The sequence below is a fragment of the Giraffa tippelskirchi genome, chromosome 4 (genome assembly GCF_054371585.1).
Source record: "Giraffa tippelskirchi isolate mGirTip1 chromosome 4, T2T-mGirTip1v1.2.pri, whole genome shotgun sequence".
In the NCBI taxonomy this organism is placed as follows: domain Eukaryota; kingdom Metazoa; phylum Chordata; class Mammalia; order Artiodactyla; family Giraffidae; genus Giraffa; species Giraffa tippelskirchi.
The window spans coordinates 206,188,534-206,204,554 of NC_137278.1; the positions used below are offsets into that span (position 1 = coordinate 206,188,534).

Consider the following 16,021-nt stretch of genomic DNA (forward strand, 5'->3'; position numbering starts at 1 on the left):
ACAAACACAGACACTCTACAAAGACAAACTCTTGTTCTAGGGCTTTTTTTTTTATTGTTTAGGTGTTTATATGTTGTTTAGTCGCGAAGTCGTGTCTGCTGCTTTGGGACCCCATGGACTGTAGCCCACCAGGCTCCTCTGTGCATGGGATATTCCAAGCAAGAATACTGGAGTGGGTTGCCAAATGGTTGCAAATGCTTAGATGGATTTGGAATGACCGGAAGGGCAGTAGGAGTTCCAGGGCAAGCCAGCCGGCACCTGGGGGAGGGCGTGGTCAGAAGTCCCTTAGAGCAGGTGGGCCATGCCAGGCCCCAGAAGGGCAGTGGAGAAGGGAAGGGCGCTCAGGTACGTGTGACCACACAGGTGAGGCCTTGGCGTCGGTTCTGGGCATCTGAGGGGGGCTCCTGCTGGAGGGTTTGAAGACTGAAAGAGGAGAGAGAGGGACTGGTTAACAAAAGGACTTAGAGGACTTCCCTGGCCGTCCAGTGGTTATGACTCTGCACTTGAGGGCTCAGGTTTGATGCCTCGCTGGGGAAGTTCTGCATGCCGCAGGGTGTGGCCAAAAAAAAAAGCAAACTAAAGGCCTTAGAAACCGGCAGGCAGTCTGGAGGCCTGCAGGTATGTGACAGGAGTACTCTAGAAACTCAGTCATCTCTGCCACAGAGAGGCTGTGTGACCTTGGGCAAGGCACTTACCCTCTCTGAGCCTCAGCTGTCTTGTGTGCAGAAAGAATATGCATTCATTCATTTATTCATTCACACAGCCAGTTGGAGAGCTGCCAGGAGGTGCCAGCCCCTGTGCATGCCTTCCTGGGGTGGCTGTGAAGACTAGCTAAGGTCACGTGCTGAGTGACCAGGCCCTGTGCTGTCACTTCCGGCACTCGCAGATGAGGCTCTTTCTGCGACCGTGTAAGAGGGTAAAATGCTCTACCCTGTGAGACGCTAGCACTAGAGGAGGGACGTTCTGGCCCCACGGAGCCCGCTGAGAGCTGTTGCCCAGGCCCAGGCATGGATGCAAGGCTTGAACCAGGGCATCAGCCAAGGGGATGGGAATGTTTGAGTTTTGTTTTTGATCCAGCTGGAATTTGTTCTCAAGCAAGGAGGGGTTGTTTGTTGTTTAGTTGTTCAGTCGAGTCCAACTCATGGACTGTAGCCCACCAGGCTCCTCGGTCCATGGGATTTCCCAGACAAGAATACTGGAGTGGGTTGCTATTTCCTCCTCCAGGGGATCTTCCCAACCCAGGGATCGAACCCAGGTCTCCTGCATTGGCAGGCAGGTTCTTTACCACTGAGACACTGGGGAAGCCCATGGAGGGATAGAGATCCATTTTCATTTTCTCCCCAGAGGAACACCAGTGGGTCCACCGCCAGTTACCCGGGCCGTCCCCACCGCGGGGCTCGCTCTCTGTGGCTTGTCTTCTGGGTGCCCATCCTTGGCGGGGGAGGCGGAGCTTATGGCTTGATCCCAATCAGCAGGGTCCCGGAGGCCCTGATGGAGAAGTCTTCCTCCAGGGAGAGTCTCCTGGCTGGCCCCCCGGGCCCGAGTCGGGCCACTGGCCCAGCTGTCCGCCTCCCAGAGTGCAGTTGGGGTTTTGTGTTTTTAAGTTTTGTAGTAGTACTACTCTTGCCAGTTTATTATTTTTTAGACTATTTATTTACTGTTTTATTTGCTTGGCTGTGTAGGTTCTTCGTTGCGGCACAGGGAGTCCCCGCCGTATCTGTGGGCTCAGCCGTTGGGGTGCGTGGGCTGAGCTGCTCTGCTGCCTGTAGAGTCTTAGTTCCCCGACCCAGGGTCGAACCTCCATCACCTGCATTGCAAGGCGGATTCTTAGCCGCTGGACCACAGGGAAGTCGGTTTGTTTGTTTTTGAGGGTGTTTGGAAATGCCCTTCCAGCCTCAGGGACTGCGCCCACCGGCCCACAGCTGTTCTGCAGGGGGAGCCGCGTGGTCATCACAGGGCCCAAGGGAGAGGACCGCCCACAGGTGGGAAGACTCCCCCTGGGGCAGAAACTGAATCACCAAAGAGACAAATTCCAGGGTGGACCTGTCCCTGCTCTGTATGTCCCATCGATCGCATCCCATCGATCGCTTTGTCCACGTCAAGTCACACGTTCTAATTCCCGTTTCTAATACGTTTTGATAGTAGAACGAGTCCACTCTCGTTGTTCTTTCACACATTTTCTTGGTTTTTCTTGCATATTCTCCCTTCTGAATGAAGTTTAGAATCATTGACTTTTGTTAAAAATTACATTGGGATGAATTTGTAGAATACTTTGGAAATTTAATTATGAAAGTTATGAATGAGGATCTCCAAACTTGTAATAAAGGCACCACCTCAGTTCAGTGGGGGGCAGGCAGTGGGTTATCTAGATGGGAAAATATGACCCTAGGTCCCTGCCTCACACAATATACAAAAAATTAATTCACCATGGATCACAGATCAAATATGAAGGGTGAAACAGTAATGTTATAGAAGAAAAATTAGGGAAGGGCTTCATGACCTTGAGGCAGACAGATATGTTTTAAGCAGAACAATACACGCACACAGACCATGAATCAGTGAAAATGTTGATAAATACAGCGTTATTAAAATTTAGAATTTCTATTCATCAAAAAAGAACACTAAAAAAAAAAAAGAGGGACTTCCCTGGTGGTCCAGTGGCTAAGACTTCATTCTCCTAATGCAGGGGGCCTGGGTTCAATGCCTGGTCAGGGAACTAGATCCCACATGCTGCAACTAAGACCCAGTGCAGTCAAATAAATGTGAATAAATATTTTTTAAAAAACAGAATACTAATGAAAAAGGGGACTTTCCCGGTGGTCCGGTGGCTAAGACACTGTGCCCCCAATGCCGAGGGCCCAGGTTCGATCCCTGGTCAGGGAACTAGAGCCCACATGCCACACCTAAGACATGGCACAGCCAAATAAATAACTATTGAAATGCACAGGTTTGCTGAAGGACTCACATCCGGAATATGTAAGGAACTCCCACAAATCAATAAGATTAGAGGCTGACAACCTCATTTTTAAAAACTGGCAAAAGATTTGAACAGACCCTTTATGAAAGAGGCCATCCAGGTGGCCAATGAGTACATGAACGGTGCTGGACACCGTCAGTTATTAGGGCAACGTAAATCAAAGCCCCAGCGGGAGACCTCCACACCTGCTCCAGAGCAGCTAAAATCGAAGTCCTGACAGTAAATACCAAGTCTCAGTGGGGATGTGGAGAATCCATAACTGTCCCACACTGCGGGAGGAAGTATAAGTTGATGCAGCCATTTAGGAAAACTGGCAGTTAACTACTGAAGGAAAATATATGCAAATTCTGTGCCCAGCAATCTCAGTCCTAGATACATGCCCAGCAACGCTGCATGCTGTGTGCTCCAGAAGACATGGCAGCCTGCTTCATAATAGCCCCAAAGTGGAGATCATCCAAATATCTGTCAACAATACAATGCATACACTGTCACACATTCATACAGGAATGTGGAAAACACACATACAGACCGAAAGAAGCCCGAACCCAAAAAGAACACTATGACTCCACGTATATGAAGTTCGAACAGCGGCAGAATTGATCTAGGGAGCTAGAGGTCAGAACAGGTGGTGTCCATGGAGAAGACCCCCAGAGGGAGCCGGCTGGTTGCTGAGCAGTTCCAACCTCCATCTGGATCACGGTTACATCCTAACGTGACACGTGTATCCATGCGTCAGAGGCCATGATGAGGTAACACTCAGGTCTGTGGACTTCATTATAAGTTACATTTGAATTTATTGTTGTGGTTGAGTTGCTAAGTTGTCTGACTCTTTTGTAGCCCCAATGACTATAGCCTATCAGGCTCCTCTGTCCATGGGATTTTCCAGGCAAGAATACTGGAGTGGGTTGCCATTTCCTTCTCTAGGGGATCTTTCCAACCCAGGGATGGAACCCACATCTCCTGCCTTGACAGATGAATTCCCTACCGCTGAGCCACCTGGGAAGCTGCTCAGCTGCTGACTGTGACACGGTTGCTTTGCCTTTCTGATCCTCTGGGGAGGAGACGTGTGGCATGTCTGGGTCCTCAGTAAATCTTCATCCATCAGGCCTTGTAGTTGACAGGGGGACCTCTGTTTCTGGATATTGCAGCCTGAGGAGAAGGAGACAGCTAGGAGGGGTCAGTGCAGAACAAGGATGAGTTTTCTGGGCTGACCAGATGGTTGGGTGTGTGTGTGCAGCTTCCTCGAGATGCTGTAGGGGAACTGGACATTAACAGGCAGTCCATGTGGGGGTGCTCTTGAATTAACCCACTCGGCACATGCTCACTGAACCCTGTGCCTGTCACACGTGTGCCGAAAGCTGTGGACACAGGAAATCCCGAGAGCTCCCGCCCTCAGAGGGCTCTTGGCCCAGAGCAGCGCAGTCCAGTAGAAGTATGATGTGAGCTCATGTTCAAGTCACACCTTCTAGTGGCCATACAAAAACAGTGAAAAGAAACAGGTGAAGTCGACTTTCATAATACCTTCTAACTCAGTGTATCCAGGGTGTCGTCACTTCAGCATGGAATCAACATAAAAAAATAGTCGAGATAGTTGACATTATTTTTTCATACCAAGTCTTTACAATCCAGTGAGACAGCACGTCTCAGGCTGGACGAGCCCCATGTCAAGCCCTCAGTAGCCACCTGTGGTTACCGTGTCATGCCTCAGTCCTAAAACCTAAGCCCGAAGAGGCCCAGGTCACTTCTCTGCATGTAGTTGCATGGCCACACCTGGCTGAGAGGGGCCTGGACATGTCGTCTGCCTGGGCAGCCACGAGCCCAGGAGGAGGGGGCACAATTATGGGGACAAGAGTCTCCAGTCTGAGGGAGGTGAAGCCTCTGTTGAGGTGGTGATGTGGTTAGGCAGTGGGCTTGGTCCTGCTTGGGTGCCTGAGGGGGCGTCCGCTGCTCCCAAGAGAGCTGGGTTTCCGCCCACAGCGGCGCCTGGGGCCTCGTGGCGAGAGTTCATGGGGGTTTTTGTCTCTGCAGCCAGAGCACTGCTTCGACTTCGTCAGCAGGGAGCTGTTTGTGCGCTACATCAAAAATCTGCAGGCCCGCGTCCTGCTTGTCAAGTAAGTCGGAACCAAGCGCCCCAGGCAGACCTGAGTTTCAGGAATGCCCAGGTCTCCTGGTGTGAGCCCACTCTGCCATCTTTCCTGGGCAGCCCCCCCACCGGTTGCTGGTGCGTGGAAGGCAGGCGAGGGGAGGGGGCGGGGGAGGGCACCGGGGGTGGGCAGGGACGGCAGCACACCGAGGCGCCTGTGTCTGGGGGGCAGAGGGACCGGCAGGCGGTACTGCCTGGCCCCGTCCCCAAACCCTCCGGCCACACTGGCCCCCGCATCCCCAGGCCGGCTCTGCGCCTCCATCTGCTGTCCCCTCCTCCCCCATCCTCAGCCAGAGGCCATCCGCCGCCTCCGGGCCCCACAGCCCATGGAACCTCCTTGTGGGGGGGGCTCAGGTGCCACCCCCACTCCACTGCATTCATCCTGGACCTGGGACCTGGCAGGAACCGTGACTTCCGGGGACACGTCTGCTGAGCACAGGGGTTCAGAAGTCAGGGACTCAACGGGGGCAAATCCAACCACAGGGAGGGACGCTGCACACCCATCTAGACTTTACACGTGAGATAACTAGCGCTGGTGAGGGTGTGGAGGAGCTAGAAACGAGAACCCTGCCATGCTTCTGTGCGACTGCAAAACGGTGCAGCCACTGTGGCAAGGCCTGGCAGTTTTTCAAGCCCTGGAATTACCATGTGACCCAGCAGTTCCACTCCTCGGTGTGATCCCAGCATCTGTCCACACCACAGCGAGTGCTGGTGGCTCACAGCGGTGTCCTTCAGAACAGAATGAACCGAGGGTTGGAGGCAACTCCGACGTCCCTCAGCTCACTGACAAGCAAACAGGCTCCATCCACACGATGGACTGTTTTCCGCGATAAGATGGAATGAAGTACTGACACTACAGCAGGGAGGAACCTTGAAAACATCAGACTCTTTGAAAGAAGCCAGTTGGGAAAGTCCACGTACTGTGTGATTCCATTCACTTGCAAGTCCACATCCATCATGTGCTCAGTCATGTCTATCTAACTCTTTGCGACCCCGTGGACTGTAGCCCTCCAGGCTCCTCTGTCCACGGCCATTTCCCAGGCAAGGATACTGGAGTGGGTTGCCTTTTCTTCCTCCAGGGGATCTCCCTGACCCAGGGATCAAACCCACATCTAGATCTCCTGCCTTGCAGGCAAATTCTTTATCGCTTGAGCTATTGGGGAAATGTAGAGACAAGGCCAATGGTGATTGTGTAAGACCTGGAGCTCTGTGGGCAAACTTGAGGTTTAGGATTTTATTGAGGTGATGGTGGTGGTGGTTGTGGTCTAGTCACTTAAGTCGTGTCAGACTGTTGTGACCCCATGGACTGTAGCCTGCCAGGCTCCTCTGTCCATGGGATTTCCCAGGCAAGAAAACAGGAGTGGGCTGCCATTTCCTCCCCAGGGGATCTTCCAACCCAGGAACTGGACCTCCTGCATTGAAGGATCCCCCGTGGCTCAGCTGAGGTGATAAATATGATGTAAAATTGACTGTAGTGATGGTTGCTCACCTCTGAATGTACCAAAATCCATGGAGCTGTACATTTTAAATGGGTGGAATTAACTCAATAAAGAGCAAGCGCGCACTCGGAAGCCTGGTCAGATCCTGCTGCACCCTTCAGTGGGCAGGTCCCGAGATGAACCTTGTGCAGGCCTCGCTGAGCTGTGAGGGCCAGAGGGCACGGAAGGACTCAGCCCTGAACTCAGCCCGGGCTTGAAGGGCCTGGCGGTGGGATGGTCAGAGGGATGCTCGGGCTTGGGCTGGTCTCAGAGCCTAGAGCCCAGGGCAGAGGCAGGGCATGCAGGGAGTGGTCCCAGGGAACCTTCCTTCTCCTCTTGCAGAGCAACCGAAGGATATTATGCCGTGAGGAGAGAGAACGACGCTGACAGGGAGCCCATGATGTTCGTGATCAGCTCACTTAAGTCTGTCCTGAAAGAGGTGGGTGCCCAGGGCTCAGGGCAGCTGGAGGCGGGAGGGACTGCCAGGCCACCCTGGGCTCCACCTCTGCATCTCTTTTCTCACATTGGGACCTGGGCCCAGGTCTAACAGGTAACACCAGGAGCTACCAGGCCTCATGTTCCGCTGTGGTCCCTGCAATAACATATAAATCAGCACAGAAAGCAGGCTTTTCATTGGCAGAATCTCCTGGTTTTATTGTCCTCCTGTATTCCTGGGCCACGCCCAACTGAGTGGTGCTACAATTTCCTAGGGTCTCAAATGGGCACAGATGCCCAGTCCCGCCAGTGGGTGCCAGCCTCCAAGTTGGAGGGCTGGGACGTGCACTGTGACTTTGATGTTTGCCTGGGCTCCCGGGAACACCTGGCATTTTAGGAGCATCATCCAGTACAGACAGCTGACCCTGGGGCCCGAGCAGACGGCTGGGCGTCATCACAAAGGGGAAGCCCATGTGACTGGCTGGGCAATGTTCAGTGTGTTTCTTCCTGCCCTGAGGGCCTTTCTCCTGGGCGGGTTGGAAAGGCTGCTTGTTCTTTCTTCAAGTGAATATTATTCGATGACCAGACCCAGGAGCAGCCCCTGGACTGCTGGCTCCTCCCCAGCCGAGCTCTACAACCTCAGCTCGGAATGGCCTAGAATCCCAGGGCTGGGCGCTTCCCTCCCAGGAAGACCTTTCCCACAGTCGAACCAGGCCCAACTGCCCCCTCCTCTGACTGACTAGGGCCCGCAGAGCTGTGGACACACGGAACCGCTGGGAGGCGGCCCTCTGCTGGGTCACCTCATCCCATGTCCCCTCCCCTCCCCAGAGGTTCCAGTACGTGGAAGTCCCAGGCAATCACTACATCCACATGAACCAACCCCAGCAAGTGGCTGGTATCATCGGCTCCTTTATACAGAGCGAGGAGGGGACTCCTGCCCCCCTGTAGCCCTGGGCCTGGGGCTACAGCCGCCTGCTTCAGCACCGGACTCCCAGCTCCTGAGCCCAGGCCAGCATGCTGGGGACAGGGCCCCTGGTCCCGAAGCCCAGCACGGTCAGAGGCGAGTGCTATGGCAGAGCTGGGGGTGGGGGTGCGGAGGGGTGTAAGATTCTGACTTCAGTATCTGTGACTTCCGGGGGCGGGCATGGTGTCTGTTTTGTGACTGGGCAGTGGGTGTGGGTGTGTGTGGCCTGGGATAGGCCCAGCTGGCTTTTGTAGTCCTTTCTTGCCAACCAGCTGGATGAAAAATAAAACGTTCTTGTACTCTCACTGCTTGTGAGGCTGTCTCACTGCCCACAGGGGCTTCTCCATCAGGAGGAAGGGGCGAACACAGTGGACAGTCAGCCCTGAGAGGAGAGTCTGTAGATGGCGGGGGGGGGGTTGGGGGGGGACGGGACCCAGGACAGGGAAGGAACCAGCTCTGGGCCAGGGGCTTCCAGAGGCCAAGTCCTTGCTCCGGGCCGAAGCAGATGGGAACTGACAGGTGACTCTGTCCTTCACCCCACCCTGTGGGCTCAGGTCTCTGGGGTTTCACACAGCAGCCCCTCAGCCTGGGCACAGCTGTTGAGACGAGTGTTCCAGGACCCCGGGTCCAGCCTGGCCACATACTGCCACCCGGTCACCACCCTGCTCCTCGGGGCCCGTGGGTGGGCGAGGCTCAGTAGGGTCGGAACTTGCGCTGGGCCCGCATCAGCTCGATTCTCTGCTTGTCCTCCTCGAACTTCTTGCGCAGCTGCGCGAGATCTGGGGCAGGAAGGCAGGAGGGGAAACAGGGCTGGGGTCAGACAGCAGGCCGGGCGGGAGCTATGCCCCGCAGCCCCCACTCAAAAGGACAGCAGCTTGTCCCCTCAGCCCCCACGCCCCTCTGGGTGGGTGCTCAGCATGCCTTCCCCCATTGCCTCTGTGGTGGGAAACGGTGTGGACGCTGCCAGGAAATGGAACTGGGCTGCAACCCGGTCAGAGGGCGGCGGCTGAAGCGGAGAAGATGGCATGCCTGAGGTTTCAGACAGAAACTTCACCAGGTCGACAGGGCTTCCCTGGTAGCCCAAGGACTAAGAATCCGCCTTGCAATGCTGGGGACTCGGGTTCAATCCCTGGTCTGGGGACTCAGGTCCCGCACGCAGCAGGGCCACTAAGCCCTCATGCCACAACTACCCGAGCCCAGACACCTCAACTAGAGAGAAACCCATGCATCAATTAAGAGCCTGCTCATTGCAGGTAAGACCCAACAAAGCCAAATAATTAAAACCAAAAAATCTGTCATTCCCCCCCATCCCCAACACACACCCCAAGGTGAAGGAAGAAGGCTTTGCGGGTGCTGGGAGACCCCCCAGGACCCCTCTCCCAGCCTAAGAGACCAGGGAGCTCCACACGGCTGGGGCTGGCAGAGCGGCCACAAGACCACAGCCTGGGCACCCAGGCAGGGGGGTGAAGGACAGGGCCCTGGGGTGCCCTTACGCTCCATCTTGGTCTCGCGGTGCTGCCAGGCGTAGAAGTTGAGCAGCTCCTTGCGGGCGCGCTTCCGCCTCTCCCGCTCCAGCACCCGCAGGCTGGCTGCCTCCGTCCTCGGGAGCACTGGCCGGCGGCCCCGGCGGGTCACCTTCACCCAGCCCTCCTCATCGGGGACGCCTTCTTCCTCCTTGGCCTTGGCCTCCTCCTGCAGGGAACAAGGCCCGGTGATCGGCGGGGGCCTGGGAACCACCCTGCAGCCCCAGGAGCTCCTCACCACCTCTTCTCCGCTCTCCCTCCCACGCCTGGCACCAGCCTGGCATCTTGGGCCCTGGCTGCTCCCTCTGCGCCCAGCACTGTGTGCCCTCACACTGCTCCCCTCCAGCCCTGACTGCCCGCCCCCCAGAGACTATTTCCCCCGAGAGGCCGTTTCGAGACTGGATATTATGAGCTAGGAGGCCCAGCCAGCTGCCGCTTGTGCGGAAGTCCCACCTCCGCTATCTTCTGGTCGTACGTCTCCATGAAGGCGTCCACCTCAACCCTCAGGGCCTCGGGGTCCGGCACGGAGTCCGTGTAGTCTTGGATCCACTCTGAGGGAGAAGGGGGCAAGGGAGACGGGGATTCCTAGGCCCACCCCTCAGGGGCCCCCCAGGACCTGGCAGCTGGTCAGGATCTCCTTGCCCAGGCCGCAGGGATGCCGTCGGGTGGGGCCGGGTTCACGGCTGAGGAAGTCTGGTGGTGGTGAGCGGGGGCCCTCACCCCTGCCCACCCTGAGGGCCTCCCACCCCCGCCCTCAGGGCTAGGCGACATGGGCAGACACTGCCCCCAAAGCTGCCCTCCCTGCCCTGGGGCCCACGGTACTGACTGAGGACACCGCTCCTCACAGGGTGACTCTCAGTGGAGACCAGCAGGGGGCCCTTCAGGGCCAAGGCAGCCGACACGCCGCCTGGCTTCTGGAACAGCACATATGCCACCTGGAAGCCCTGGAGGAGGAGAGGTGTCAGCAGCCGGAGCCCGCCCTCAGCCTGACTTGTCACGGGACCAGGGGGAGAAGGGCTGTTCTAACCCGGGGTGGGGAGCCCACACTCCTAGCTACGCAACTTCTGCTAAGAATGACTCGATCCCACGTCTTCACCAGGCAGAGGCTGACCCCGGGGGCCCCTGTTCCACTTGTGGGAGGAACTCAGGGGAGGGCGTGCTCTCCGGCGCCAGGAGTGGATGGACAGACGGGGCGGGGGTGCCCGCTAGTGCAAAGTCCCCTCAACAGGAGGAGGTGTGGGCTCCCGGATGCAGAGAAAGGAGACCAGGGCCACCCAGCCTAAGGAAGAATCGAATTCTGCAGGGGGAAGCCAGAGGTGGGGGTGCTTGGGGAGGCCCTTCGGGCAGGGAGCAGAGATGTCTCTGAGCTTCCCCCCAGGACAATGGAAAGAGCCAGAGGAGAAGCTCCAGGACGTGGCAAATCCGGGTGGAGGCCGCTCAGCTGACAGGCCTCCTAGACCACACAGGTCAGGACGGGCCTGGCCACAGGCAACACCTGAAGTGCCGCGGCCACCCCCGATGCCATCTTCCCTCACACGCTGGGGACACCGCTCGAGCCCCGCCCATGCCCTCACTGGTGCGGCCCTAGGCCTGCAGGCTTACGGGAACTGGTTTGGGGTGAAAGAACTTCGATGGTGGCTCCTTTGGGCTCTCAGCAAGCTCCGGCTTCTCCTGTAACTCCACCGACTGGACGGGCCCACAGCGGGAGAGGAGGCGGGAGAGGCACTCCTGCCAGGCCGGAGAAGTGCAGGGTGAGCCTCCCGCCACGCCGGAGCCTCAGAGTCCAGCCTGGGGGCGCGCACAGAGGGCCTGGGCACGCCACCCCCTCCTCAACATCGAGCTCACAACCCCAGACCCCCACGGCCCAAAGGGACCACCTTTTTTGACTTTGTGTTCAAAGCTGTGGGTAAAAAAGGACTCTGGAAGGAGGAGACAGAGGGGAGACAGAATTCAGGTATAATTTTTTTGGCTTTACGACCGGACCCTGCTGGAAGCATGTGTCCAGGGTATGCTTGTCTGTTCCAGAAAGGGACTGCTCCCTCTGAAAGGCCATCTGGCTGGAAGATCTCTCTTCCCCTGTCAATTTCTCTGAAGGATCTCCAAAGGAGGAGTGGGTTCTCAACTTTTCTTTTTCCCACTATTACAAGAATGCGTGTGTGCTAAGTCACTCTGCTTGTGTCTGACTCTTTGTGACCCTATGGACTGTAGCCCTCCAGGCTCCTCTTGTCCATGGGATTCTCCAGGCAAGTACACTGGAGTGGGTTGCCATGCCCTCCTCCAGGGGATCTTCCCGACCCAGGGATCAAACCCAAGTCTCTAAGAAGAGATGAGGATGTTTTTAGTTGTATTCTGATTTTATAAATTTTACTACCTGAATCAGCCATTTAGAAATAATTAAATCTACCCTGTTGGAATCAGGATGGTGGTTATCCTGGCCAGGGGGAAGGGGCACAGGGGGATTTCTAGGGTGTGGGTGATGCTCTGTTTTTCAGTCTGGGCACTGATGACACAGATTTGCTTAATCTGTGAAGTGCAGCAAGCGCTACACTTGGGCCCGGGTGCTTCTCTGTTCACACACTAGTCTTCAGGAAAGGCTAAAACGACATCCTCCCCTCTCACTGTTTCTCTCTTTAACTGCAGAGGAATCTTTTAGAAATTAATATTTCCTTTCTGGAAAAAAAAAATCGAAAATCCAGCAATTCCTTTAGTTTCTCTTCTGTAAATTAAAGAAATACTAAATTTAACAGCTTTTGTGAAGAAAAAAAAGTAACAGACATGTCTGCATAGCAGGCGTGCATGCTAAGTCACTTAGTCATGTTCAACTTTTTGCAACCCTATGGCCTGCAGCCCACCAGGCTCCTCTGTCCATGGAATTCTCCAGGCTAGAACACTGGCGTGGGTTGCCATGCCCTCCTCCAGGGGATCTGCCTGGAGGGACTGAACCTGAGTCTCTTATGTCTCCTGCAGTGGCAGGCGGGTTCTTTAACACTAGCACCACCTGGGAAACCTCTGCCTAGTAGGCTCAAAGGGCTACTTTTTCTCCTACTTTTCTTATTTTTACTACTATGGACACATAAAAATTAAAAAAAAAAAAAGAATGCTTATGTTGTCAGACTTCACACAAGTAGTTTGCACAACCTTTACAATACTCCAGAAAAAATGTTTGAGAACAAGTGTCTGTCCTGGAGGAGGGCATGACAACCCACTCCAGCATTTTTGCCTGGAGAATTCCATGGACAGGGAGCCTGGCAGGCTCCTGTTCATGGGGTTGCAAAGAGTAGGACACCACTGAATGACTAACACTTCACTTTCAAGTGTCTCTGTCTTCGGGTGGAATTATGTTTGGCAGACATAGTTATGCAACAACTACTTTAGACAACAGAACACTTCAGCTGTACTATAACACTACCTGCAATGGACATGTATCAATTTTATAATCAGGGGAAAAAACACATAACTCAAACACTTTTGGGGAACATATAAAAAGCTTTGGGCTCCCTAGAGAATTCTATTTAAAAAAGCACACCTTTAAAAAGCCAACTTCCTGTCACAAGAGATGCAGACTTCCAGACACAACCCCTCGGGGCTGCAGTTAGCTGCTGAGGCCCAGGGGGTGGGGGGCCCGCAGGAGCCCCTGCCCCAGGCTCAGGTTCCCTCCCAGACACCCGTTTACCTCTGTGCAGTACGGGGGCACGTTGAGGACAAAAAGGGTCCGCTTCTGAGGCCAGGGAGACTTGGTGCCTTCTCGGACTTTGTGCTCTCTCACATAGAGGTAATGAGAAGACTGCTGCTTTTCAGAGAATTTGATCGGAATGGCTGGAAGGAACATGGGGATGGGGAGGGACAACACGTGAGTCAGGTTCAGGCTGTCCCTTTCTAGTCCTGTGTGCCTGTCTGTCCGTCCATCCACCCATCCATCCTTCACTGAGCTCTTCTCCTAGGCAAGGCCTGTGCAAGATGCTTGGGCAGGCTACGCAGCTGAATGAACATCATCTGCCCAGGAGGGGCTCCAAAGCAGGTAGTAGAGAGAATGTCAATGGGATGTGAAAGGAGGTTCAAACTCTGCTGCTCTGGGGGTAAACCCCAAATCCTTACCACGGTCCTCCATGTAGCCTCTCTTCACCCCATCTTCCCCTCTCCACACCACATGCCTCCTCTCTGTTGCTCCACCAGCCAGGGCCTCACCCCTGCTGTTCTGAAACATCAACCCTCATCCTTCCAGCCATTCTTCACGTTTCACTTCCTCGGGAGAGCCCTACATGCCAGGTTAGATCTACCTGCTTTGTGCCTTCTTAACATCTCTCTCGGTCTCTAAGTCCCTTGGTGTGTGATGATTTGGAAAATTGCTGGCATTGCCATAAACTTTAATCCTCAGAAAAGCTAAGGACTGTTTTGTCTGTCTCACCACCTTCTTCAGAGCAGGGAGAGGATCCAGAGGATCCAGTTGCAAGCCCTGCACTCAGGAAGCTCGCGTGGTAAAGTGAGAAGACAGAACAAGTCAGCATGTAACAAGGTGGTATCGAATAGGAAGAAAACACACAGAGTGAAGCAGAGCAGGCTGATGGGTGGCAGAGGCCTTTTGGGACCACCTCTTTGAGGAAGTAACATTAAAGCTTCCACCAGAGGCTTCCCTGGTGGCTCAGTGGTAAAGAATACACACCTGTCAATGCAGGAGACACAGGTTGGATCCCGGATTCGGGAAGATCCCACATGCCACAGAGCAACTAAGCCTGTGCACCACAACTACTGAGTCTGTGCTCTAGAGCCCGGGAGCGGCAACTGCTGAAGCCTGCATGCCCTACCCAGAGAGAGCCCGTGCTCCCCAAAAGAAACCATTGCAATGAGAAGCGCACTGCAACTAGAGAACAGCCTGAGCAGCAAGAAGACCCTGCACAGGCAAAAATAAATAAATAAATACAGTTACAAACAGGAAGGAAACACAGATTGAAGTAGCGCAGGGTAATGGGTGACAGAGGCCTTTAGACAGGTATCTATCGGGACCACCTCTTTGAGGAAGTAATATTCAAGCTTCGACCAGAATGACACGAAGCCCTGTAACAGGGCAGAGCTGTCTGAGGAACTCAGACGAAAAAGAAACAGCAAGTACAAAAACTCTGTGGGTGTAAAGAGCTTGTTTCGGAGAAACAGAAAGAGCTGTAGGTTAGCTAGAGCCAGGATACGAGGGATGTTAAGTCTGGATTGTTTTACGTGCTAACTTTAGTCACTGAAGAGAATTCGGCGGGGATGGGCGTGTGAGGCAAGATCTGAGTTAAATCTGGCTTTAGAAAGAACATTTTGGCAGCTGGGTGAAAAACAGAAGGCAGGAGAACCAGTGAGGAGGACACATAACAACCGGCGAGGTGAGCGCTCAGGGGGCTGGGCCAGGAATGGCAAAGAGGGGCTGATAAGTGGATGGGTGTATCTCAGCGGGGGAGAATGTAGACGGACACAAGTTCGCCCTGGAAAACTGTAGACAGAGGCGGGTTCACTCAAGGAAAGCGTTGGCCAAACTAGGCTCGTCCCGAGCCAAGTGAAGCCAGACGGGAAGAGGCGCCGCGTGGGCTGAGGAGGCCTGGGGCTTCAGAACCTTCTGGGGCTCACGTCCTCGGGATCCTGAGCCACTGCCGACCCCCCCAGCCTCTTCCTGGAGAAGCCTGGCCGCTCCCCGGGGTCGCGTCCCACAGCCCCTCACCTGAGTAGCCGGGCAGGATTGGAACCCCGGAATCAGACTCCCGCGCCGCACGCTTCCTTCTGCGCGCCACCATCTTGCCGATCGGAAGCTGCGGGGGATGCTGGGAGTTGTAGTTGGTCGCTGGTAGCCGTTTCCGTGACGACGGCGCCGCCTGGGGCCCCGCCCTCTCGGTTCCAGGCCCGCCTCTTGCGGCCCCTACTCCCCGCCTGCCCCCTCCCGCGGTCCTCCCGGGGCCCAACCTTCAGTTCAGTCCAGTTCAGTCGCTTAGTCGTGTCCGACTCTTTGCGACCCCATGAACTGTAGCCCACCAGGCTTCTCCATCCATGGAATTTTCCAGGCATGAGTACTGGAGTGGGTTGCCATTTCCTTCTCCAGTGGATCTTCCTGACCCAGGGATTGAACCCAGGTCTCCCGCAATTGCAGGCAGACGCTTTACCATCTGAGCCACCAAGTACATGATTACGTTATGTATGTGTAAAACAATACATAAATATGTAAACATTCATTATTTATTATGTAAATAAATAAATATATTAAAAAGTTACCACAGTATACTGTTGTTGATATTTTATCAGTGTTGTTGATATTTCCAAGCGCAGAAACATTCCTTTTCTAGAAATCCCTTAGCCCTTTCCCATTTATAAAATAATTGTTTTAAATATTTCCTTTACATTCATTGAGAACATCAATGTTATTATTTCTACTAACCACTAGGCCACCAGAGAACTCCCAATAGCCATTATTTCTTCAACTTTTACTTTTCTCTTTCTGGGACTCATGACACAGATTTTAGACTTATTATTATCGTT

General features: G+C 54.5%; 2 protein-coding genes across 2 annotated transcripts in view; one reads left to right on the plus strand and one right to left on the minus strand.

Moving 5' to 3' along the window:
• SERHL2 (serine hydrolase like 2) overlaps positions 1 to 8,302 on the plus strand; it is a 21,553-nt gene extending 13,251 nt beyond the window's left edge. Inside the window, exons 10-12 of the mRNA XM_081587803.1 lie at positions 5,006 to 5,088; positions 6,941 to 7,037; positions 7,862 to 8,302. Coding sequence (XP_081443929.1) covers positions 5,006 to 5,088; positions 6,941 to 7,037; positions 7,862 to 7,981 — 300 coding nt within the window. The 3' untranslated portion in view covers positions 7,982 to 8,302. The remainder of the gene's footprint in view (positions 1 to 5,005; positions 5,089 to 6,940; positions 7,038 to 7,861) is intronic.
• RRP7A (ribosomal RNA processing 7 homolog A) lies at positions 7,226 to 15,295 on the minus strand. The gene is made up of 7 exons (XM_081587805.1): positions 15,213 to 15,295; positions 13,194 to 13,336; positions 11,123 to 11,248; positions 10,347 to 10,464; positions 9,974 to 10,071; positions 9,491 to 9,689; positions 7,226 to 8,776 (listed from the first exon to the last, which is right to left on the minus strand). The coding sequence occupies exons 1-7, from the start codon at positions 15,283 to 15,285 to the stop codon at positions 8,691 to 8,693; spliced, it is 843 nt and encodes a 280-aa protein (XP_081443931.1). The 5' UTR covers positions 15,286 to 15,295; the 3' UTR covers positions 7,226 to 8,690.
• Positions 15,296 to 16,021: the final 726 nt, after the last annotated feature.